The 26,536-nt window shown below is 45.3% G+C and overlaps 1 protein-coding gene across 1 annotated transcript; it reads right to left on the bottom strand.

The window, feature by feature from the left end:
* Positions 1–26,536, bottom strand: lrrc28 (leucine rich repeat containing 28). Its single transcript, XM_080539408.1, has 10 exons — positions 26,421–26,536; positions 25,721–25,958; positions 25,538–25,578; positions 25,121–25,158; positions 24,647–24,784; positions 17,166–17,372; positions 10,249–10,351; positions 5,628–5,848; positions 4,446–4,605; positions 1–2,061 (listed from the first exon to the last, which is right to left on the bottom strand). Coding segments are annotated over exons 1-10 (1,218 nt in total). The 5' UTR covers positions 26,423–26,536; the 3' UTR covers positions 1–1,991.

The raw sequence follows: 26,536 nt of genomic DNA, 5'->3' as shown, positions 1-26,536 counted from the left end.
AATGTTTATTGCCAAATGCAAGACATTAAAATTAAAGCAATCGATCATAAATTAGAATTGTACAATATAGTAATCACACATATACAGTGTTTACAGTTTAATGAAGGAATGACAATGCCTTCACAGTGGGAATCCTCATCGAGAACTTTCCTCTTCTTTATAACAGAGTTAACAAAACAAAAGTTAGTTAGTTTGTTGTGAGGCAAAGGAACAGGCCTCAGGTAGCCATGGACACAATCACCATTTTAAAGATCTTGATGGTGTAATACTACTCAATGGCTCAATGGTGTGCGCGGCTATGACAGGACTACAGTACATCTTCACGTACGCATTCCCCTCACGAGTTGTGAGATTCCGATGCAGACATTCATCATCATTATGGGTCCTTCAGATCTCAGTGGAGTCTCAACATTTCCACCGCAAATAACAGGTTGTTTTTTTCCTGAGTTATACACTGGTGATTCTATCTGACCGCCTTTTCAAACTTGTGTTTGTTGTTATTGGGTTAGATTCTGGGGACACGAACAGGGACGCACAGAGTTCTACTGCCCCCTACCCCAGTCAGCCAGACACCTGTGCCCTGCTGTTGCATAAGGCTCTTCTCTGAAACAGCTCTACAGCAGGGGAGGCTAGTGGAGGTAGCCTCCCCTGGTCTAGTGTGCAAGGCTTCAATGTGAACATGGTCTAGTGTCAGTTTTTTTGCTTAAATGACATTATGGTTAAGGTTAAGGAAAATACATTTAAATAAAAATGTTTAACCTTGCCTTAATCCTTCATAAAAAGTTGTTAAGACCTTTTTAAAAGTAACGTTAACAATGGAAAAATAGGTTTATGTTAAAGAATCATTTTCAAAAATAACTTTTGTGTTCTCTCTGTACAGTACACAGATAAGACCCGATGAAGAAAAGTCATACGTTGTTTTCACAAAAACAAAATGTTTCCAAAACATCTTCATCAAAATGTATTTTACAGAGGCGGCAATGATCGTATATCCGTATAAAACATTGTTATAACAGACATGTTTACAATGTGCCGTCTCTGGGATTTGTCTTAAAAACCTCTCGTCATTAGTGCCATGTAAAATTGTATAGATATTCCCAAAATAGATTTCCTTAGACAAAGACAAAAAGCAAATCATTCAAATAAACACAGCTCAATCTTTGAAATGTTCCCATGTGTCTGCCATGGGTGAATGGCTGAGTGTGAGTGAGTAAGTGGTCCACTCAAGTAAAAATACTGACAGTTGCTGCCTGAACAAACTGAGAGACAATCTTTGTTCCTCACATTTCGAGAGACGCCATAATAAGGTTAGTAGAGTCATATGTTAAGGGGTCTTGTCGGTCCATACATATTTCAATGATATGTCAACTCCAGGGGAGGCTGATGTAGGTAGAAATCAGAGGACGAGCTCAGTGTAAATGCATGGAATGGAATCAGGAATGGTATGGTGTTTGATATCATTCCTAATTCCATTCCATGCATCACAAGCCCGCTTTACGATTTCTACCTCCACCAGACTCCACAGGTCAACTCCATACAGAGACAAAGAGATAATGGGCTGGTTTGACAGACAAGGCTTAAGACTAATCCTAGACTAAAAAGCATCTTCAATGGAGATTTTACATTGAAAGTGTGATTTAGTCTAGGACTAGGCTTAAGCCTTGTCTGTGAAACTGTCCCATTAACTATTAAGACGTATACAGGCAGCTTGTCAGTGTTGGGAGAGGTTGCGTCAGGTCCTCAGGTCTCAGTCCACAGGCACACAGGAACAGGGAATCGTGGTCTGTTGGAGGACTCCCACAGTCCTTCATCCAGTAATCCAGGTCCAAGAGATCAGAGCAGAAGCTGATGAGGGGTGAGTGGAAGTAAGAGGGGGGGGGCTTGTGTGTGTGTGTATGTGTGTGTGTGTGTGTGTTTGTGTCAATCTGTCAGTGTGCCTGTGTGTGTGTGTGTGTGTGTGTGTATGTGTAAGGGATGGGCACCATGAGGGGTCATCCCTGGAGGTCAAACGTCCGTACACACTGACTGGAGCAGCAGTAGGCCACGAAGCTCACTGGGGTCCTGAGGAGACGGAGGAGGAACACACCAGAGATGAGGGAGGGGCTCAGATGAAAACACATGTGAAACACTATGGTTGGTGAGTGTGTGTGTGTGTGTGTGTGTGTGTGTGTGTGTGTGTGTGTGAGAGAGTGTGTGTGTGTGTGTGAGAGTGAGAGTGTATGTGTGTGTGAGAGAGAGAGAGAGAGAGAGAGAGAGAGTGAGTGAGTGAGTGTGTGTGAGTGTGTGTGAGTGTGAGTGTGAGTGTGTGTGAGAGTGAGAGTGAGTGTGTGTGTGTGTGTGTGTGTGTGTGTGTGTGTGTGAGAGTGATTGTGTCTGTGCGTATGTGTGCATGTGTGTGTGTGTGACAGAGTGAGTGTGTGTGTGTTTATGACAGCTATAATGAGTACTGTGTCTGAGGTGGCCACCGTGTGCTTGGCTACTTGACTATGGCCCTGCTGTCTCCCAGGTCAGCTGCAGCAGCTGTGGCCTGGTTCTTAAAGGATCCTGCTCTAATCACCTCTGCACTCCATCTCCAAGTGTCATTTAGTCAATTAGACAGCCCCATAAATTACTGTCTGCAGTCTCCCGCCCACCCACGTCCTGTCCTGTCCACTCACACACCGCAGGAGCCTTCGCCAAGCCTGTACGCACTGATTATACACCACAGACTCAGGCCCTGCCAACCACGCTGACACTAACACACACTACCACACACTCTCTCTCTCTCTCTCTCACAGTAACACACACTCTCTCTCTCTCTCTCTCACACTAACACACACTAACTCTCTCTCCCCACCCCCTCTCTCTCCCTCTCTCTCCCTTTCTCTCCCTTTCTCTCCTTTCTCTCCTCTCCCCCCATCCCTCCTTCTCTCTCCCTCTCTCTCCCCCTCTCTCTCTCTCTCTCTCACACACACTAACACACGCTCTCTCTCTCCCTCTCTCCTCTCTCCCTCTCTCTCCGTCTCTCTCTACTACACACACACACGCTGGCTTAGTGACAGCTAGGCCTCTGAAGGTATGTGACAGGCCAGAGGATTGCCTTGCCAACAGAGAGTGATTATCTTCCTGGGTTGACGTGGTAGACGACATCAGTGCTGAGACAGGCTGGCATGTGTGAAATAGCGTGCGGCCGGGATGCCAGGGTGTTTTTGTGGGACTCCCTGGTAGGTCTTAACCCCTGTGGCGCCAGCTTAGAGAGGGCTAAGACGAGAGGCGCTAGTGCTGAGACACTAGTGCTGAGGGCGGGGGAAACTACACTGAATGGACACTGAATCACAACTGTAGTAGTGGTCCTTTAGCCATCTGTGTTGCAGTACAACCCGGGCACCAAACAGCAGGTAGGAGTTGCTTTTCCTGTGTCAAAGTCATCCAGTTGCCTATGGAGCGCTTCCAATCTCAACATGGACTAGCATTTCACAGAGGTCTGTTTCATGGGCACTCATACAGGCTCACGCCCGCACACACACACACGCACACACACACAGTACACACAGTACGTACACACTAACACACACACACACACACACACACACACACACACACAGTGGGACGCTGTACAAACTCACAGAGGGTGGCAGTGCAGCAAAGCTTCCCCTGGCAAAGCAGGCCTGTCAAAGGGAATCAAGGAGAGCAGCCTTCCCTTTCAATTAGCCTGCCTGTCCATGCAAACCTGCACCTAGTGCCAGCATGGGGAGCTCCACCAGCTGGGGGGAGGGGAGGGGGGCTACACCAGCCTAACACTACCTAAGCAGGGAGGAGAGGAGACCTGCACTCAGCGCCAGCATGGGCAAGGACAGGGAGCTCTGGAGGAGAGGGTGTGTGTGTGTGTGTGTGTGTGTGTGTGTGTGTGTGTGTGTGTGTGTGTGTGTGTGTACTGGCGGGGGGGTACTTCACTGCTTATTAGACCTTTCTTTTTTCCTCCCTCGCGTCTCGTAAGGACTGCGCTAATTGCGGCCTGTCTGGATGCGACACGTGTTTCTCCGTGGTGTTAATGGCGGTGGCTTAACACGTCTGGAGTACCTGGGCACGCGGGTGTCTGAGTGGGGGCCGCGGGAGGGTGGACGGCGGGGGGGGTTCCACAACAAACGCAGGGTGACAGGGGAGAACAATGGTGCGAGCGCAGTGACGGATTGGGAAAATGAGCCACCTCAACCGGTTGGAGTGGTGGAGTGGAGTGGGTGGAGGTAGAGAGGAAGGGTGGAGTAGGTGGAGGTAGAGAGGAGGGATGAAGGTAGAGAAGAGGGGTGGTGTGTGTGTGTGTGTGTGTGAGTATATATATGTGTGTGTGTGTGTGTGTGTGTGTGTGTGTGTGTGTGTGTGTGTGTGAGTATATATATATGTGTGTGTGTGTGTGTGTGTGTCTACTGTTGACTGTAAGCCGTGTCCCTCTAGGGGGGTCTAGTTACCTGCGGTGCACCCCGGCCAGGGCGGTCTCTCTCAGGGGGAAGAGCTTGGGGTAGACGATGGTAAACATGGGCTGGCTACAGCGATGGCAGTGACCCAGGGGGCACTGCAGGAGGTCCAGGAGGCTCCTGGGTAACAGGAAGGGCGGCAGGAGACTCAGCTCTGCAGAGGGGAGGGGTTGGAAAGAGAGAGGGAGAGAGAGAGAGAGAGAGAGAGCGAGAGAGAGAGAGACACAGAGAGAGAGAGAGAGAGAGAGAGAGAGAGAGCGAGAGAGAGAGAGAAAAGCCTTTGATATCTTAATGCAGTATTAATAACATTGTTGTTCGGAAAGATAAAAAAGAAAGGGTAAAAGAAAGTGTCGAGGGAGAGAAAGGGGACAAGAAGCAAAGACCTTTACCCAAATGTGACCCTCCCCTCCTGACACTTGTGTCTGCAACAGCACGAAGCACAGAATCAGACAATCAGAATGAGAACTGCTTCATGCTGTTGCCGAAACAAGTGTGTGTTGGGCACAGGGCTGACAGGCAGACAGTGGAGTCATGCTTCTAAATTAGCCCGCTTGCGTGCTATTGGTTTTAGACAGACAATAGCATTACAATAATTCCTGTGGTCACAGTGGGGCTTCCTCTCAATGCCTTCACCAGAAGACTCATCTTCTTTATGTGCCTGGTTGCTTGCAACTACAAAGGTCGTATAAAACTAAGAGAGTCAACTCAACACCATCTGATGAATCCATTATCACAGAGAGAGTGTGCCGTTTGACCTAAGGAGAACATATTTGCGCAAAACATCTTTGGAACATCGTTGAAGTGGAAAACCGAGCGAGTGTGAATCTTCTACAGAGGCTTCTTCAAAGGAGGTGTAATGAGACGGTTTGCGATCTTTATTACACCCGAAAAGGTGTGTGTCAGAAGAAAGGCTGCTGTATGTTAAAGAGTTGTTCACGGTGTAGTGGATCAGGCCTGAAGCGGAATAACACAGCATCATCATCACTTTTACTCCTAATTAATAACCACAGAGGTGGAATTAATGTACTGTAACTGTGGCGCAGGTGTTTTATTTTATGTGTGAAACACATGGAGCTGTGTGTGTGTGTGTGTGCATGTGCATGTGCGTGTATCTGTGTGTCTTTGGGTGTGTGTGTGGGTGTGTGTGTGTGTGTGTGGGGGGGGGGGGGAACAAACCTCCATGTCTATGCTTCGCGGTAGCTGTGTTTGCCCTCTCCTCAGCCTTGAGGGGCTGGCGGTATATGCCATAGAGGGCCCTCATGGCGAGCTCCTCCAGGGGGACCACGCGCTCTGCCTCTGAGCCTATGGACTTGACCTCGACAGGTAGAGGCACAGTGACCTCGCCCAGGGCCAGGGAGAGCAGCGTACCGTCAGAGACCTGCGGCGAAAGACCACACCTGCACAGAGAGACAACACACAGCATTCACTACCTGCACGACTGGAGAACATTCATTTAAAATGCATGCATTCATCCATTACATGCAGAGAACATCAGAAAGAGTATTAAGCTATAGCTATGAGCAGGCTACATGTAGGCAAGGCAAGTTCATTTGTATAGCACATTTTCATACACAGAGGCAATTCAAAGTGCTTTACATAAAATAGATATAATATATAAAGGAAAGCGAATAGACAACAAAGAGTATACAAGGCATAGAAATAATTAAAAGTCGCATATCAGCAGCAATTAAAGGCAGGGGTTACTAGAGAGCAGAGGTGAACATAAAAGTATTTTGCCTATTTTTAAGTAGCCAGAGTTGGGGCAGATCTAAGATCTTCCGGAAGTTTCTTCCAGCTATGAGGAGCAGAATGACTGAATGCAATCTTGTTTTAATGATGACACCTTCAAGTCTTGGTACGACAAGGGGATAAGGGAAATAACACATCTTTACGACAGTGGTACATTTGTTTCTTTTCTTCAGTTAAAGTCAAAATATAATTTATCTTCCACACATTTATTTAGATTTTTTCAAATCCGCCATATGATAGACAACTCAAGGCACTCTTGAAGAACCCAAGCCCTCCAAAATAGAAGACCTTATCAATAAGGAGGTTCAAAGTTCTAAATGTATTTCTCAAGTTTATTTATCTCTGCTTGAATGCTTGTCTACAAGTACAGATGCTACGAGGTGTAAATGGGAAAAGGATTTAGACATGGATATAAGTAAAGAGGACTGGTCTTTTTTTTGTCTTAAAGTTCATAAATGTTCTTACAATATGAGGCACAAACTCCTTCTTTTTAAAATGTTGCATAGACTAACTTATTATACACCTACAAAACTTTATAAAATGAATAATGAAATGTCCTTTTTGTGCTGGCGCTGCAAAAAACAGAAAGGGGAGTTTTACCATATGTTTTGGTCATGTAATTTGTTGTTAACATTTTGGAACTTTGTAATTGACACGATAGCATTATGTTTAAATATTCACATTGCAAAAGCATCTCGCTTGTGTCTTTTAGGCACAATCAATATGGATCCTTGGAATGAATTTCCCCAAAAATATATTGATCTTGCTTTGATTGCTGCAAATAAGTGTATTGCAATCCATTGGAAATCCGATTACTCTCCTACAATATCACATTGGTTAAATGAAATCTCTAGCTACATTCCATTAGATAAAATATACTATAATATAAGACATAAGAGTCAGGACTTTGTAAAAATATGGCAACCACATATACTGTAGATCAGGGGTCACCAACCTTTTTGAAACTGAGAGCTACTTCATGGGTACTGAGTCATACGAAGGGCTACCAGTTTGATACGCTCTTCTGAAATAACACATTTGCTCAGTTTGCCTTTAGTTATATATTATTAATAATGATTAATGATACTCATCTATGTGAAGACACTGATCACGTTAATGATTTCTCACAATAATTCTCAAAAATGACAACAAGGTGGGAAACAGATATCAATATTCAGCACTTTATCTCTATTAATCTCAGTAATTGTTACATTTTCAGATGATCACTTATGTTTCAAAAAGTTATCAATTATGTAATGTTAAAGAAAAATCAACTTACATATTTTTAAATACATCTTGTCACATTTTGAACTAATGACCAAATCTGCTGCATTTTTTTTTTACAAATTATAACTGTTACATGTCATGAACACACTTTTAAATTGAACACAATTCTTCAATATTTTAATTAAACTTTGCCATGGCACTGCCATGTTGCCACTGACAACATCTGGTATCTGTTTCTTTGTTAGTGGGAAGACTGGCATTGCATGCTGTTCACCAGTATATTGTAATCTGGTGTGTAACTTGACACTGCAACTGTGAGTGAGTCTTTCAGATGTGCATCAGTGAGGCGTGTTCTGTGTTTGTTCTTGATGAAGTTCATGTCAGAAAACGCTGATTCACAGAGATAGGTTGAACCAAACAGGCTGGCAACCTTCATAGCTGCTGTGCATACACCACTGTACTTCTCTGTATCAACGAGGCACCAAAAGTTTGGTGCAGCCTGGTGGGCTTTGAGGTGGAGGTCATTTTGCAATGTTATGATTTCAATCTCCACCTGTCCAGCATCCAAGTTGAACGTTGCACTTAGTTGCTCAGCACAGCATGTTGTGTCCACATTCATGAAAGGATTGGAAATGAATGACACACATGGCTCAAGCTGATGAAGGTCACAAAACCTATTCTCAAACTCTTGCCCAAGTCTGTTTATGACTTCACAGTACTTTTCTGCAACTTTGTCAAATGTCTCAGATGCAGAAGCATTGTCTTTCAGCACCGACTGCACAGAGGGAAAGTGCAGCACCTTCTTTCTCTGTATATCCACAGAAAAAACGTTCATCTTGGCTTTAAATGCATTTAAAGCACTTATCATATCAACAACAGTCTTACCTTTGCCTTGCAGCTCGCAGTTCAAGTTGTTTAGTTTCCCAGTAATGTCTGTCAAAAATGCAAGGTCAAGTGTCCACTCTGTGTCCTCTAGCAGTGAGACATCTTCGCCTTTGGACTGCATGAACGCTTTGATTCACCCAAAAGTGACAAAAGTGACAAAAAACTACGTAAAACTCGTCCTCTGCTGAGCCATCGGATTTCTGTGTGTAGCAGCAGGTCACCATATTCAGCTGACATATCCTCCAATAGCACCTTGAAAATCCTGCGCTGCTTTGCTTTGGAACGGATGTTGTTTATGATTTTCACAACGGGAGTCATCACGTGCTCAAAGCCGATCACTTTTGCACATAACGCCTGCTGGTGAATAATGCAGTGGTAATGCAGAAATGTTGGGAAGTCTGGGTCACCTTTACAGTGAGCGATGAAACCTGTATGTCGGCCGATCATAGCAGGAGCCCCGTCTGTAGTCACCGCTACCAGCTTTTCCAACGGTATCTTTTTCTGCACGAAAAACTCCTTCACCGTGTTATAAATGTCAACTCCCCTCGTAGTTGTCTTTAAGGGCAGTAGTGTCAGGAGTTCTTCTCTTGGGGAGAAATCTTCAAACACCATCCGGATGAAAACCGACAGCTGCGCTGTACTGCTGCTGTCCACGGACTCGTCGCACTGGATGCTAAACCAGCTGCACTTAGCCAGATCCTGGTCCAGCTGATCGGCCAAGTTACCAGACATAGCTGACACTCGTCTAGCCATCGTAGATGCCCCCAGTTGGACGTCGGAGAGAGCGGAGATTAGATCGGTTACATTTTTCTCATCGTTTAGTACAGTGTTAGCAATTATACGCATTGCTTCTTTGACAACTTCTCCGTCTGAAAATGCCTTCTTCTTCTTGATCAGAAAATGTGTAGCTCTAAACGAGGCTTCGGTTGCTTTTTGTGCTTTGTTGCTTACTCAAAGCTGCCTTTAGATCGCGGGCTTTTTCTGCCCGTAGTGCGGTCCCTGGTGGGTAGTTAGCATGGTAGCTTTTGTGACAGGTAGTGAAGTGTCTCTCCACATTGTGCCGCTTTGCCGTGGCCACAGTCGCCCCACAAATGAGACACACGCAGGTTTCTTTCACAGTCGTAAAAAAGAACTCCTCCTCCCAATCGTTGTGAAAGTGATACGTTTTCTTTCTTTTTTCTGCCATGTTTTTGGGGTACTAAACTGCATTAAGCGCCCACCTTCGCTGCGCCCGCCAACTTACTCTCCACTTGTCGCGCACAATACTGACGTTAGAACTAGAGTAGGTCAGAGTTCACCTATCTAAACTTATGTATAATAAACATATTTTTAAGATAGTCATTTTTAAATCTATATGAATGCAAGTGTGATTAAAAAAGAATAGCAACAGAATCAAATATATATAAATTATAGAATACATATATATATATATATTATTTCATTTTAGACGCAGCTCACTAGACGCTATTTTTAGAACAGGCCTGCGGGCGACTCAAGTGGTCTTTGGGGGCGACCTGGTGCCCGCGGGCACCGTGTTGGTGACCCCTGCTGTAGATTTTATGGCAAGAAGGGCAGCTTCAGTTACTATTGTTTGATGGACAGTGTTTCTTGTAGGGATGCACGGTGATGTGAATTGCTGTTAATATCATAGCGCATCCCTTAATGAATGTATTATTGTGTGTGTGTGTGTGTGTGTAGGCATGTGTGTTTTGTCTTATTATTATTATCTTTTTGTTGTGTTGTCGTTGGGCGTTGCCGCACAATGGTGGGGGGTGGGGGGGGGGGGATACAAGAAAAAAATGTGTTCAATTATATTGTAAAACATTTTGAATCTTTGGAAACATAATAAAAATATATATAAATTAAAATTAGAATGACTGAATGCGGCTTCATGTACAGTAACAGATTGGTGGTATAGAACAGGGCGGTGTCTTACCCGCTGCAGCCGATCACTTTGTTGTACAGGTATGACGGAAGGCCTTTGAGGTGGACGTTGTTGTCGACGAAGACAAACTGCAGCTCCCGCGAACGACCCAAGTCTGAGAGGGAGTTACAGACACACACACACACACACACACACACACACACACACACACACACACACGTCATCAGTCAGTTATCTGTGAGCCATGTCCAGCATCTATAGTTAGGTCCTTAAATATTTGGACAGTAACACAATTTCCATAATTTTGGCTCTGTATGCCACCACAATGGATTTGAAATGAAACAATGGAGATGTAATTGAAGTGCCGACCTTCAGCTTTCATTCAAGGGGTTGAACATAAAGTGTATGAAATGTTTAGGAATTACAACCATTTTTATACACAGCCCCCTATTTTCAGGAGCTCAAAAGTAATTGGACAAATGAACAAAAGCATAAATAAATAACATTTTAATTTTTAATACTTTGTCGAGAATCCTTTGCAGGCAATGACTGCCTGAAGTCTGGAACCCATGGACATCACCAAATGCTGGGTTTCCTCCTTTGTGATGCTTTGCCAGGTCTTTAGTGCAGCTGTTTGTTCGTGGGTCTTTCTGCCTTTAGTTTTGTCTTCAGCAAGTGAAATGCATGCTCGATCGGGTTGAGATCAGGTGATTGACTCGGCCATTGCAGTATATTCCACTTCTTTGCCTTAAAAAACTCCTGGGTTGCTTACGCAGTATGTTTTGGGTCATTGTCTGGGGTAGTGGTGGTCTGTGGGGTAGTGGTGGTCTAGTGGATAGTGAGTTGGACTTGTGATCAGAAGGTTGTGAGTTCAAATCCCGCCTGAAACCACACCACTACTAGTGTGCCCTTGAGTAAGGCACTTAGCCCTCAGTTACTCCAGGGGGAATGTCCCTGTAATTCGTCATTGTAAATCGCTTTGGATTAAAAGCGTCTGCTAAATGGCAAAATTTAAAATTAATTGTCTATCCATATTGTGAAGCGCCATCCAATCAACTTTGCTGAATTTGTCTGAATCTGAGCAGACAGAATATCCCTAAACACCTCAGAATTCATCCGTCTGCCTCTGTCTTCTGTCACATCATCAAAAAACAATAGTGACCCAGTGCCATTGGAAGCCATGCATGCTCATGTCTTCGCACTGCCTCCATTGTTTTTTTTACAGATGATGTGGTATGCATTGGATCATGAGCTGTTCCAAGCCTTCTCCATACTTTTTTCTTTCCATCATTCTGGTACAGGTTGATCTTAGTTTCATCTGTCCAAAGAATGCTCTTCCAGAACAGGGCTGGCTTTTTTAGATGTTTTTTGGCAAAGTGTAATCTGGCTTATGAATGGCTTGCACCTTGTGGTGAACCCTCTGTATTTGTTCATGTGAAGTCTTCCCTTTATGGTACACTTTGATAATGATATGCCTACCTCCTGGAGACTGTTCTTCACATGGCTGGATGTTGAAGGGGTTTTCCTTTACCATGTAAAGGATCCTGTGATCATCCACCACTCTTGTCTTCCATGGACGTCCAGACTTATTTGTGGTGCCGAGCTCACCATTGCGTTCTTTTTTTCTCAGAATGTACCAAACTGTTAATTTGGCCACTAATAATGTTCCCGCTATCTCTCTGATGGATTTTTTGGTTGTTTTGCAGCCTAATGATGGCCTGTTTCACTTGCATTGAGAGCTCCATTAATGCATGTCGTGCATATACAGCAACAGCTTCCAAATGCAAATGCCACACTTGGAATCAACTCAGACCTTTTACCTGCTTAATTGATAACGAAATAATGAAGGAATAGCCCACACTGGCCCATGAAACAGCTTTTGAGTCAATTGTCCAATTACTTTTGGTCCCTTGAAAAAGAGGGAGCTACATATTAAAGAGCTGTAATTCCTAAACCCTTCCTTCAATGTGGATGTGAATACCCTTACCCTAAAGCTGAGAGTCCTTTTAAGACCATATTCATTATATAACTGTAACTTGAATATGTTTAAACAGCTAAAATAACACAAATTATGTCTGTGTCCAAATATATATGGACCTAACTGTATCTCCCTGGAGAGACACTCTGTCATGGGTTCTAAATACTGTGAGACCAATCCCACTTGGGGCTGTGTCAGTGTAATATCCAGGGCAGCCACAGTGCCAGATGTACAGAATGGATTGTATTTTTGTTATTTTATGACTGTAATTTATTCTCTATTTTCATAGTTCCTACTTCTACGTAGTAGTTTATGTCTTTTTTTTTTCGCCGTTCTGTCAGGTGTTTCACTGACCATTTCTCGGCAACTATGGACGTTAAAAAGGGTGGGACAAGACGCTCGCTCATGTGCGCAAAATTTAGAGTTGATTGTGATTTATAAAGGGAAGCAGGCGTGGAACTTGCGCACGGCAAATTCCGCTTGCTTGCGCACCATTTTATAAACCTGAATGTTGGTGTGCGTAAATGTTCTTGCTTTGCGTACGTACGCAAGCTTTTTACGCCAGTTCTACGAAAAGCTTTATAAATGAGGCCCCAGAAGAGGCTGGGGGGGTAGAAATCAGAGGATTAGAGGTTCATTGTAATGTATGGAACGGTATCAAACACGTGTTTGTGTCACGGATGGTAAAGACTGTATCTACGACTATGTTTGTGTTTGATACCATTCCATTCATTTACAATGAGCCCCGTCCTCCAATTTTTATCTTCCACCAGCCTCCCCTGGTCTTATCTTCTATGACATACGCCACTTAGCTGACACTTTTATCCAAAATGACTTCCACTGTAGTGAGTGCATGTTCTTCAGCATATATGGTCCCAGAGGGAATCTAACCCACAACCTCAGCGTTGTTAGCGCCATGCTCTACTAACTGAGCCACAGAGGACCAGACTAGACGTTCCATGGATCCCTTGGATGTGAGGGTTCCTGAGCGGTCTTCTACAGTCAGTAGTACACACTGCTAGTGTCTCCTGTCAGGCACATGGCAGGGCCACGTGAGGAGCAGGCTCTCCTTCCACCTGAGCTAGCTCTCACATTAGCATCAACGCTAGCTAGCGCAGTAGAATATGCACGGCTGACTGTGGCACCACACTCTGCCCTTGATGTAAACCTGAGTCGATGTTATCCTTGACTGTTCCTCTGGCAACGATGTAGAGATAGGGGAGGGAGCCTTTGAAGATGGGAGGATGGAAGGCAGAGCGGGGGAGAGAGGCGAACCAGGAGGAGGAGAGGTAATACACACACACACATACACGCGTGCACACACACACACACAAGCGCACACACACACACACACACACACACACACAACGCCTACTCTGCCAACACTCATATCTACATCCCTACCCCCCCCAGCCCTTATTAGCATGCTAGGCTCATTACCCTCCTCCAGGAGCAGGGTGCCCCCCGCCTCACCCAGCCCACCCCGGCCCCCCCCAGGCTCCTTCTCAGCACCGAACAGTTGGGGGGCTCATCACACCTGCATCTTCACCCCGGGGTAACAACCACTCGACCGCTTTCATTACCGCAATTACCCTGCTCAGTCCATTATCCCGGGCCCACAGGGTTCAGCAGGGGTGTGACGTTGCAAGGATGGGGCCTGGGAGAGGAGGGGGGTAGGGAGGGAGGGAGGGGGAGGTGAGGATCAACGCCAGGCAATCCATCATAAAGGTGGCAAGCAAGGAGACACTTCGGCAGCCCTTCTCCAAATGACTGCTATTATGTCAATGAGGAGAGATTACTAAGCCATTGTAACGGTGCTTATTTCAGGATATTAAATATCGGTTCTGTATCGGCCAAAGGGTGTCTGCGTGTTTGTCTTTGCTTGTGTGCCAGCAAAACAAAGGAGTTGGTGGTGGATTTTAGGAGGAAGAGAAGGACCCCAGCCCCCATCACCATCAAGGGGGTGGAAGTCGAGAGGGTGGACTCCTACAGGTACCTGGGAGTACAAATTAATAACAAACTGGACTGGACTGGACTGACAACACCGAGGCTCTTCTCAGGAAAGGGCAGAGCAGACTGTTCTTCCTGAGAAGGCTGAGGTCTTTCGGTGTCTGCAACAAGCTGCTGCAAATGTTTTATCAGTCGGTGGTTGCCAGCGTTCTGTTCTTCGCCGTGGCCTGCTGGGGTGGAAACATCTGTGCCAGGGATGCTGCGAAGCTAAACAAACTGGTGAAGAAGGCCAGCTCTGTGGTGGGGACCGGGCTGGACAGCCTAGAGGTGGTGGCAGAACAGAGGATGGGGAAAAAACTGGCGGCCATGCTGGCCAATCCCTCCCACCCGATGTACTGCGAGCTGGCGGGGATGAGGAGCAAGTTCAGCCACAGATTTGTTCTCCCCCGTCAAAGTACAAAAAGATTTGGACAGTCCTTTGTTCCAGCTGCACTCCGACTCTACAACCAGGCCCTGCAGGGTGGGGGAGACCTGGAGCTGGAACTTTTGGAACTTTTTACTTATTGAGCCTGCACTGTTTTATGTATTTTATTGAATGTTTTCTGTTTTCTGTATTGAATGTTTTCTGCCCTAACTGAGCTGTTTGACAACAAAATTTCCCCATTGGGGACAATAAAGGTTTTCAATCAATCAGCTTGAAGTCAACTGTGTGTGCCTAGGCACCAGGAGCAGAAAAGCAGGTTATCTACACGCTTCTGATCTTCTGGGTGTGTATGAGGTAAGAGGATTCCTTCTGGTGCAGGCTACACACACACACACACACTCACACACATGTGTGAATGTGTAAGGGCATTCAGACACATTTCCACCAGCAGGCATGCATGTTCCAGCCAGAAGGCCCAGATCAAAAGGGCCCGGGACCTGGGATGAGCACACCAGATCCCTGGGTCAGGCTGGGCCTGGATGGGCCTGGCTGTGGCCTGAGGCTGGATGGGCCCCGCAGACACAGCCTGGCCTGGGACTGGGCCTGAACCCCTGACGTCACAACATTAGCATATGCCACGCACATGGCAGCCTAGCAAACAAAGATCACTCTGTAGTGGGGAGAGAGAGAGAGAGAGAGAGAGAGAGAGAGAGAGAGAGAGAGAGAGAGAGAGAGAGAGAGAGAGAGAGAGAGAGAGAGAGAGAGAGAGAGAGAGAGAGAGAGGGAGAGAGAGAGGGAGAGAGAGGGGGAGAGAGAGAGGGGGGGAGAGAGAGGGGGAGAGAGAGAGGGGGAGAGAGAGAGAGGAGACCGAAGAACACAGAGTTACCCCCCCGGTGGCTGACCTGAGGAGACAGAAGCCTGGGTGGTTGGTGTGTAACTTGGGGGGGGGTATCCTTCAGCATCAACTCCCATGACAAAGTAATCAATGGAGCACCATGACTCATTACAGCACAACGTTTCACAGGTGCCATTCAATCAACCCTATCAATATGAACACACACACACACACTCCTATGGCAGCACTCTGTAATTAAATGCTCTCGAGAGGAGACACAGACATGAGACAGACAGATACACACACACACAGACAGACAGACAGACAGACAGACAGACAGACAGAGAGAGAGAGAGAGAGAGAGAGAGAGAGAGAGAGAGAGAGAGAGAGAGAGAGAGAGAGAGAGAGAGAGAGAGCTAAAGCTGTTGAGAGTTTGAAACCCCCCAGGATGAGAAGAAGAGTCTCACTCCTCCTACCCTGAGGCAGTCGCATTCTTTCAGAAGAAGTCGACGAATGGGAGTTACTATAGAAACAAGGGTGCCGCAGGGAAACCAGCTATATTGATCAGGGACTATTAAGATCTCAAACTGCATAAAAATAATCCAGCGCTTACTGTTTTGAACCCCTGGGGTTGTTGATGTTGGTTTACATGGATAGACTCCATTCATTTATCATCTACAAAGCACAGCCTTTACACCAGCTGCTAATACTCAATCATCTTAAATCTCAAAACACTCTTAGAAGTTCTCTTCATTGAAGTGTTTGGATGAGTAGTTGTCTATCTTTGAGGGGTAGTAGTGGTGTGGCCAAGAGGATAGTGAGTTGGACTGGTGATCAGAAGGTCATCAGTTCTGGGAACATGGGAACACCGTGCTAGGAACTTAACCCTAAATGACCCCCCCCAGGGAGACTGTCCCGGTAATCTCTAATTTAACCATTTTGTCCAATTTTGGACAAAATGGTTAAATGTCCAGTGTGAGCTGTGGTTCTGTGGTGCTGTGGTTCTGGGGTTCTGTGGTTCTGTGGTGGCCAGGTGAGGAGTGGCGTCCACATGCCTGGCACAGAGTAAAAGACGTGTCGGAGGTGCGGGAGTGTCTCTCTAGCCTTTGTTCTGCAGCGTATCCTCCCTTCAAAGACTTTCCACTGGCTTCAGAATCATCAGGAACAATAAAACACATCCCGCCTGCTGGCTAGCTGGCTGGCTGGCCGGCTGGCTGGCTGGCCGGCGGAAGCTGTGATGAAGCCAGGCAATATGGGAATAGAATAACAGATCTGAATCGTATCGTGGTACATGCCATCTCGATTGGAAAGAAGTTGTCAATGGAAGTAGGGGCACAATGAAGTGCCTGAAACGGAATAAGCGACGCCCCACCCGCCCCCTCCCGATCCAATCCCCAGATAATGGATAATATGCCTTCAGACTGTGGAACTGTAAATAAAAGGTCATTCAGGTGACTGCATTAGCTTTCATACCAAATGAATAAGCTACTCACATAACCTGAGCACCGACACCGTTTTCATGATTTAGGTAGAGAGAGAGGAGGGTATATAACTGAATAGGACAGTGTGTCCGTTCAGGAAGAGAAATCCGGCACTTCACTGCTGACCACGTACGACAGCGCCTACGCCCCGCTGCTGATGACATACTGTAGAGCGGTAGTGTAATTACCTTTAAAACCTTTGATGCCTGACCTCCAGTTTGACCCCTGACCGCAGTTTGACCCCTGATCCCCAGTTTGACCCCCCCCCACCCACCCACCCGTTCCCCAGGCGAGGCTCACCCAGGGGCAGCGAGGCCAGGCGGTTGGCGGCCATGGAGAGCTCGTTGAGGCTGTGCAGCTGACAGAGCTGTCGGGGGAAGCCCCTCAGGTGGTTGCGGTCCAGGGTCAGGCACTGCAGGGACAGGCACTGGTGCAGCCGCTCCGGCAGGCAGGCCAGCAGGTTCATGGACACGTCCAGGGTCTCCAGGTCCCGGAGGTCCCCGACCTCTGCAACGCAGCACACACACACACACACACACACACACACACACGCATGAGGACACAGACACACAGACACGTACGCACACATGGAAACACACTCGCATGCACGCAAGCACACACACACACAGACACGTACGCACACATGGAAACACACACGCACACACACACACACTATACAGTAGCTACCTCACACTGATTGAGGGCATACTGTGCTAACCCTTGAAATAGGGGTCCCGTGTTGATCAGCCGTCCACTCCCCAAATGTTGAGAGAACAAAGACACTGTGCCGCTCAGCGGAACATGTGTGCCAGTCAGAGGGTGTGTTCTGTGTGATTGTGATAGGAACCTGAGCCCAGAGTGAGTTAACAGGGTGGGTGATGGGACCCCCCTGTGGAGAGTGTGTCCACGGAGAGAGATAAAGAGCAGGTCTCCAGCTCATTAACTACACTAATGAGGACCAGAGAGAGAGAGACAGAGAGAGAGCGAAAGAGAAAGAGAAAGAGAGAGAGAGACAGGGAGAGCGAGAGCAACCGGTGTGTCAGAAAGGCCCTCAGGATAATCAAAGATTTGCATTCTGCTGCTATTGCTACTGATACTATTGCTGCTCTGGCTGCTATTGTTGATTGGTGATGTTGTTGTTTTTATATCCTGCTTTATTCTATTATTAGTGTTATTGGTGGTATACTTCTTATTATTCTTTTCCTTGCTTTGGTCAAATAGCTCAAAAAGTCCCTGACCAAAAATGATATGAATTTGCATGTCACAACTAGAGAGCATAAAAATTCACTTAAAATCAACTGTAAGTCTGATCGGTACAAAGATTTTTCAAATTCTCATAGATTTGGCTCTGCTAGGTAAAGTCCCTGACCAAAAATGCTATAAATGTCCATGATTAAACCCTAGGTGGCTCTAAAATAATACATCTTCTTCTAATAACAAAACTTCACAATGCTGCCATTTCTACCCTGTTGTATGAAAATGTATGAAACTTGGTACATACTGTATGTCTTTCCTAATGGGGAACATATTTGCCTCAAGAACCCATAAAGTCTGCCATGATGGATTTTTCTGCAGGAGGAAAATGTGGCCAAACTTAAAATCAACTGTACCGTAAGTCAGATTGGTCCGAAATTGTATGAACATCCCTCCACTGATTAAGCACATCAGTGGAGGCTCCTCCATAGAGGTGGAGGAGGCCTGGCCTCCCCAATAATTTGAGAGAAGAGAGAGAGATTTTAAAAAGCAATAATTATATATATATATGTTTTATTTATTTAACAAGAAACATATTTTTAAAAAATATATATTAATATTATTTCCGTTTTGTTCATAAATCTGAATTTTTCCATGGCTAAAACCCAATATTGCAATTGTAAAGCACCTACAGGCCAGAATCCCTATCCGTTTGTATTGAGGGAGACCAGGCCTCCCCCAGGAAAGTGGTTTCTCATAGAAGTCAATGTAATGCCATTTTTTTCATGGCAATATGTGATTGGTCAAATCACTGAAAATGGGTGGGCAGAGGAGGCCTGGCCTCATCATGCATTGAGTCCAGGGCTGAAAGATTGACATTTTGTTCGTCCAATCACATGAAGCCATTTTGAGAATTCGCCAGTCACTTCAGTCAAAGAAACACTAGCCATAGTGGCTACCTGTCAACTTGTCCTTTGCAGGACACGTCTAGAACACCCATGGCTATTATCCCTGAAAATAATAGCTCATTTGGCCAAATACTTTTGCTTAAAATGACCTCGGAAGTCGGCGAGATTCTGGCGCGATTTATACATCGAATAGGTAGACAACATTTAGGATTTATTGAACAGTTTTATTTTTAATGTAGTCGATTTCGAGGAGGCCAATTTTTTTCCACTTGCTCGCTTCACTCGCGATGGAATGTTCCCTGTTCTTCTTATCTGTCTTTGTGCTGGCCAAAGGCATACTATTTGGAGTGTAAGCTACAATCAGAAAGTTCTGATTGATGGAATTCATTGTGCAGAGTTTAGCCTATGTGCCTGCCTGAAGAAATGACATTGCTGTAAGTATATGAGCCTGCCTGATAATTAAGTTGAGAAATGACATTTGGATGTAATATAAATGCCCAGTGAACATGTGTAAAAGGCAGAAATTTGATAATTATGTGGTTAAAAAACTATTTTGTTTAGCCTACATTTTTCATTCTTCTTCTTCTTCTTCTACAGCTTCAACATGTAATCATCAATTTAAAATCAAGTTTAGCATATAAAAAAGATAAGTAACAGTTTCTTTATCAAATGTAGTTTTATTCAATATATTAAATATAAATATATTTTTTAAAAAGTTGAGTTAATTACCAGGCAGGCTCATAGACTTACAGCAATGTCATTTCTTCAGAGATAAGAAGAACAGGGAACATTCCATCGCGAGTGAAGCGAGCAAGCGGAAAAAAATTGGCCTCCTCAATTCTGGAAGTCACCAGCCTCCACTGGTGCACATCTCTCTATAGGGTGTTAAAGGATAAGAGATCCGTTTAAATATATCTGAGAAAATGATATGAAAAGGAAAAAAAGACAAATATTTTTATTTTATTTCAAATGCTCTGAGAATTTGCCCTGCTACGTCAATATTTAAGGCAGTCGACAGGCTGATAGAGGGCACTACAATGTGTTACTATGTCGAAGCATTTCAATATCAGATATGAGATATTTCAGATAACTCAAAAAACAGGCCTTTGAAATGTGACCATTTTGGCTAAAAGCTAAGGCTAATGCTAATATAGCACTTTAAAACTAATCTTCTCATGACCGCTTTACCTGATTCAGTCAGATGGGGGTGGCATACTATGCTAGGCTGGCAGATTATAGTGTAAACACAAGTAGTGAAAGTAGTGAAATGCTTGACATAAACTATACAACTGGGGAAGGTTAATCCACAATGGATTTTCGTATTTACGCTTAGTGTATATTATCATCATAGCATAGTAGCCTATGTATATCAGGCCATAATTAGGTGACTACACCTACCTTACAGGCATGTGGTCCTAGGCTACTTCATAATATCATAGCTTAGTATATCATGAGTTCAGCTTGGCCCATATTAGGTGAGTGGTCTACCCCCCTGTCTGTAAGTCTACCCCCTATCTGTCAATCTACAACCTGTCTGTAGATCTACCCTGTGTCTGTCAATCTCACCCCATTTATGGTTATATCTGTAGGAACATGCCCCATTGCCGCTTGCGGTTATATTTGAACTTGTATTCTGCTGTATTCTGCCAATGTAGAAGGAACCTGAACCCAATAATTGTACTCTGTGTACCTGTACATTGATGTAATAAAAGCAATTCAGATTCTGAGAGAGAGAGAGAGAGAGAGAGAGAGAGAGAGAGAGAGAGAGAGAGAGAGAGAGACAGAGAGAGGAGACAGATAAAACTCTTAGTGAGGTGTTATACCTGGGGGAAGGCTTTTTTAGCTTTTAGCTAGAGAGAGAGAGAGAGAGAGAGAGAGAGAGAGAGAGAGAGAGAGAGAGAGAGAGAGAGAGAGAGAGAGAGAGAGAGAGAGAGAGAGAGAGAGAGAGAGCAGGTGGAGAAAGAGGCTCTCCTGTGGCACTGGACAAAGGGGTAGAACAAGCATGTGCTTACACACCGACTTGAGTCCTCTATCGCCCTCTGTTGTCAAGACGAGTATTTACAGTGCCTCTGATAATTGAGTGTCTACGCTGAAGACAATCCTACCCCGAATGGTTTTATTGAAAATCTTCACTCTGATACAGCAATATACACTCAGCGAGCACTTTCATAGGAACACCTATACACCTATTTTCTTGGCACACTTTGGACCTGTTAATACCAATCAACCATCGTTTGAATGCCACTGCCTATTTGAGTATCGTTGCTGACCATGTGCATCCCTTCATGGCCACAATCTACCCATCTTCTAATGGCTACTTCCAGCATGATAATGCACCATAGCAAAAGTCGTCTCAAACTGGTTTCATGAACATGACAATGAGTTCAGTGTTCTTCAGTGGTGACCTTCCCAGTCACTGGATCTGTATCCAATATAACACCTTTGTGATGTGGTAGAACGGGAGATTCAAAGCTTGAAAGTGCACCGGAAAGAAAATCTGCAGGAATTGCCTGATGCAATCATGTCATCGTGGACCAGAATCTCAAAGGAATGTTTCCAACATCTTGGGGAATCAATGCAACAAAGAATTGAAAGTGTTTTGAGAGCAAAGGGAGAGCCCTACCCGGTATTAGTATAGTGTTCCTAATAAAGTGTTCAGTGAGTGTATATCTTGTCAATCTCATAATGACTTAAATGATCAAATCAGTACACACACAGTTCTTAATATAACATTGTCTAGGGTATATTTCTATTTCTGCAACATGATTATGGGAGCTATCGTGCAATGCAACAATCGCATGTAAACACTTCCTAAATTAATAATGTTACACCCATCAAATATGCATGTGCCTCGAGAGTGGCCCTGTAAAGACAAGGTCATTCGTGTAGCTGTGCATTATCTTACAGTACACAGCAAATAAACAAACTGTTTTCGATGATTCAGAACAGCATTAGCATTGTCGACATAACAGCATTACCAACAAACAGCGAGACACCTAATGACCAGTCACCTCTGAAGAATTTCTTGGTTTTCATGATTCAGGCAGAGAGAGTAGGGTAAAGAACAGAAGCTACACTGTGTGCATGTCTATCCAGGAAGCCCAGGAAGCCCAGTAAGGCGAGATGTAAAGGTTGTACAAGTGTGGGGGCCTCAGTTGGAAAGCAAAGCAGGCCGTATGCTGGAATGCACTGAAGTGCTCGGATGATTGCCTTGGCTGGCCCACACTTCCCTTACACATTCCTCCTCATTCTCTCTCTCTCTCTCACTTCCCCTCACTCACCGCTGTGTCTGTCTGTCTGTCTCTCTCTCTCTCTCTCCCTCTCTCTATCTATCTTCCTCTCACTCACCTCTGTGTCTGTCTGTCTGTCTCTCCCTCTCCCTCCCTCTTTCTCTTCCTGTAACTCACTCACCCACTCAATTCTGTCTCTCTCTCCTTCTTCCTCTATCTCCCTCTTTCCCTCACTCTCTTTCCTCATCACTCTATCTGTCCACTGAGAAAGGGACACAATCCTATACTCCCATTCTTACATTAGGCCCTTGGTTCTCTGACAACGTCCTTTGGTGTTTGTTTGTAACAGCCTGTCTTCCATGAAGCGTCTGGAGGATTTCACTGATGAACTGGTTCAATAACCCTGACCAGCTGCTTGTCTGACGTCCTGTGATTCATACAGACATTTCCATTTTTGGCATTTTAGCAGACGCCTTTATCCAAAGCGACTAACAACAAAATACATTTGTCTAAGTAAGTGAATCATCTGTCCATCAGTCATCGTAAGAAAAAGTAAGCGGCCATTGGCAGTCAAACGCTAGAAGAAGGAAGAACAGACCAACATTGGGGCCAACAACTTCATCCCCAGTGAGAGTCTGCACTCCTAGAATCTACCGTCCTGTATCCACACTAATAGAAAGACGTGGATTCTATGCCAACACAGAACTCATCGCAGCATGTAGGCCTAACGGAGTTCGTGGCCAACAGCCAAATGTTGATGTTAACATTGCTGCAGCGATGATAGACTACCATGAAAGCTGGTATGATGAAAAGGGCCTTTAGGGACATGGTTAACATCACTTGTTAAGCTTAGAGAAGCATTGGCAAGCGGAAACAGAGGGAACATCCTGTAGGATGTAGGTCACATGGCCATGCAATGCATATGGATCATAATACTGGCAAAGACAATGGAGAAGCGTGAGAGTATAAACACACGTTATGTAAGAGTGCAGACTGGAATCCGTCCCATTAGGGCCTACTCCTACTGAAGACTGTACAGAGAGATCGGGGGGGCTGGGGTTGGCAAGAACTGTTAGATAACTATCTACAAGACGCTATAGACTCTTGACTTTGTATAGATTTTTTAGTTTAGTCCTGAGATTTCCACACAGCATCTTATCGAATTTGACCTCGTACATAATTTCCGCCTCAGCAGGCACCTACTCTACACAGACAGTACTGAACCTACTCTACACAGACAGTACTGAAACATGCTTGCAGCAGGCACCTACTCTACACAGACAGTACTGAAACATGCACCTACTCTACACAGACAGCACTGAAACATGCTTGCAGACTTGGATGCAGAAAACTGCATTCAAAACATGACAAGCATCAATGAAGGATTCAAAGAACTTTGATTAAAAAGCGTACGAGGACATTTCTCTTGCACGTGTGGAATGCAACGCAGCACAAGCAGGCAGCAGCACAAGGACCCGCGCCGTCAATGCCCTCACTCACCATCACCCTCCTGACTACATACCCAGTACACACACACTATCCCTGGCTGCTGCTGCTGCTGCGAGAAAAACCCCCAACAACACTGCTGCCTCTCTCTGGGCGCCTGCCTGACATTCCACAGGCTGTTCCTTACTGCATATTTTTTACTCACCGTTACTAAATTAGGAAAGCAGAGAGAGAGAGACTGAGGTGTGCGGTTGCCAAAAGGGGAGGGGAGACGAGGGGGGGGGGAGGGGGGCGGGGGAGGGCGGGAAGATGTTGGCAGCTAGAAGACAGGTCTGGATTTGCTGAGGAGGGCCGCTGGTCACCGCCAGCCCCAGTCACAGACACACTACAGCCCAGAAATAGCCCTGTCTGACAGTGGCTGGGGCCGAGGGGGGGACTGAATCTGTCTGTGGACCCAGTCTGTCTGTGGACCCAGTCTGTCTGTGGACCCAGTCTGTCTGTGGACCCAGTCTGTCTGTGGACCCAGTCTGTCTGTGGACCCAGGCTAAAGCTTCCACAAACAGATACTCACTGTCTTCATTGGGCCCGGACAATCAACAGGAGAAAGCCACCCTCCAGAGCTTTAGTGAGGTGTCTTTGGTACAGGCCTTGCTTGAATATGTGACACTGCATAGAGCTATACTGTAACCTCATCCTTACAGTCCCTGCTGCCAACACTTTGTACTTGGGATTGAACACATTGTAGTAGTCACTGTGGGTGTGTGTGTGAGAAAGAGAAAGAGAAAGAGAAAGAGAAAGAGAGAGAGAGAGAGAGAGAGAGAGAGAGAGAGAGAGAGAGAGAGAGAGAGAGAGAGAGAGAGAGAGAGAGAGAAAGAGAGAGAGAGAGAGAGAGAAAGAGAGAGAGAGAGAGAGAGAGAGAGAGAGAGAGAGAGAGAGAGAGAGAGAGAGAGAGAGAGAGAGAGAGAGAGAGGAGACAGATGAAACTCTTAGTGAGATGTTATACCTGGAGGAAGGAATTTGAGCTGGTTGTTGGCCAGCCTCAGGTGCCGTAGAGACCTCAGTCTGCCGATCTCAGGACAGATGACCTGCAGAGCGTTGTCACTCAGGTCCAATGACTGGAGCTTGGCCAGGTTTCCTACAGCTGATGACCACGCACAAGCACCAGAGAGCCAATTATACCAATGCCAATTATGACAATCAGGGGTGTCAACTTTATGGCGACAGGGGGGTGGAGGTGTGTGTGATATAAATATATCATGTGATATATATATTAAAATGTTTCAACCCCCCCGACCTGTTGTTTCTACCTCTTTTGGGGGGTTCCAAGTCTTAATTAGCGGGGTCAATTCAAAACATGACAAACACTGCTCTCATACTGTACAAATTCAATCATTAAAAAAGAAATAAACCTAGAACATTATCGTCTTCCATGATGTCAAATGGTCATCGTCTAGCAATAAAACAGAGAAGCATTTACCTTCAGGAATGATGGCTATGTTATTGGAGTGTAGATACCTTTGGAAGAGAAAGTAACATTTACACTTTTGGGAAAAGCAAATAAGTACTACCGGTAAGTAAATCACAAATGAGGACACAACACTAGCTATATGCTTATTCAACAGTATTCTGGGGGGGGGCTTTCCTTCCCAAGACATAATGAATCTATTAACTCTGGTGCCATCTACTGGACATAATGGGAAACTACAGGTCCCAAAGTTCATCTCCGTCATTATGAATGCCATTACAGTCTAGGTTACTTGTGCCAGCATGCATGGCAGTGGAACATTGGCAGGCAAAGTCAATAAGAACACACTGATCCAAAAACCCAGTTATGGTGAGATGTATTTGGATAAGAAATATAATGTACAGTACAGTTAAAGGGTAGAATACTCACAGCTCAATCAAGTTTGGGAGCTTCTGTGCAAGATTGTCAGGCTATAGTAGAGAGGGAGATGGGGAAGACAGAAAGAAAGAACAAGGAAATTGAGTTTTATTATTTGGCCTTATACAAATAGAACTCGACATAACAAGGACGCACCCCAGTCCACAAGTGGCAGGTCTCTAACCACATCCGTACCAGAGTTGTGAGTGAGTTCCTCTTCATGTAGAGCCTTTCCAAGAACTGCAGACCCTCATCCTTCAGGAGTTCCACAGGGAAGTTGTTGAGGTTCCTGTAGTTAAGGAACAGGTTCTTGTGGCGTTCCTGTTTGGCCATACATATCGCCTCATGGAGTTCTGAGGCCATTTCTGTGGAGAAGCCCCTTACCAAGGGGGGTTTCTCTGTCACTCTGCCTTCTATACCATTGTTGCCCCCCCTAGAACCATAAAGATAGAAGAGTTATTGATACAAAATAATCAGAAAAGTCATTCACTTGGGAATTAAATGAACAAAATACACAGCAAACATAACGACATTTATAACATGGCAACAACATAATGCCTACACTCTACAGTACATTATGATCAGCCAGAGACAGAGGGTGTCAAAGACATGATACACTTAGCAGGTGTTAGAATTCATAACCTGGGAGAAGTGTTAAGAGTTCACAAGCTGTGCCAGTTATGGCCACTGGTCTAGTCTTGTTATTCGATGATGGTTGCTACTACTAGTACTATTAGGCTAGGTCTGTTTACTGGCTGGCTAGCTTGTCTGAATGCTAACTGTTTAGCTAGCTGTGTAGCCCACAGAGCAAAGATACGGCAAAAGCGTTGTGCATAACATTGCAAGGCCAGACACAGCACGTTAATCCACTAGCCAGGGTTCATGATCAGCCTACATCACAAGAAGACTTCCAGGGCCCCGGCAGACACAAGACCGTTGACTGGTTAGCTTCGCCAGATAGCTAGCTTGCTAAGACGTAGACAGATAATTCATGTCAAACTTGTACCCAAC

Source organism: Nansenia antarctica, assembly GCF_963989245.1.
Source record: "Nansenia antarctica genome assembly, chromosome: 9".
In the NCBI taxonomy this organism is placed as follows: Eukaryota; Metazoa; Chordata; class Actinopteri; order Argentiniformes; family Microstomatidae; genus Nansenia; species Nansenia antarctica.
This window is presented reverse-complemented; position numbering and strand designations above follow the sequence as displayed.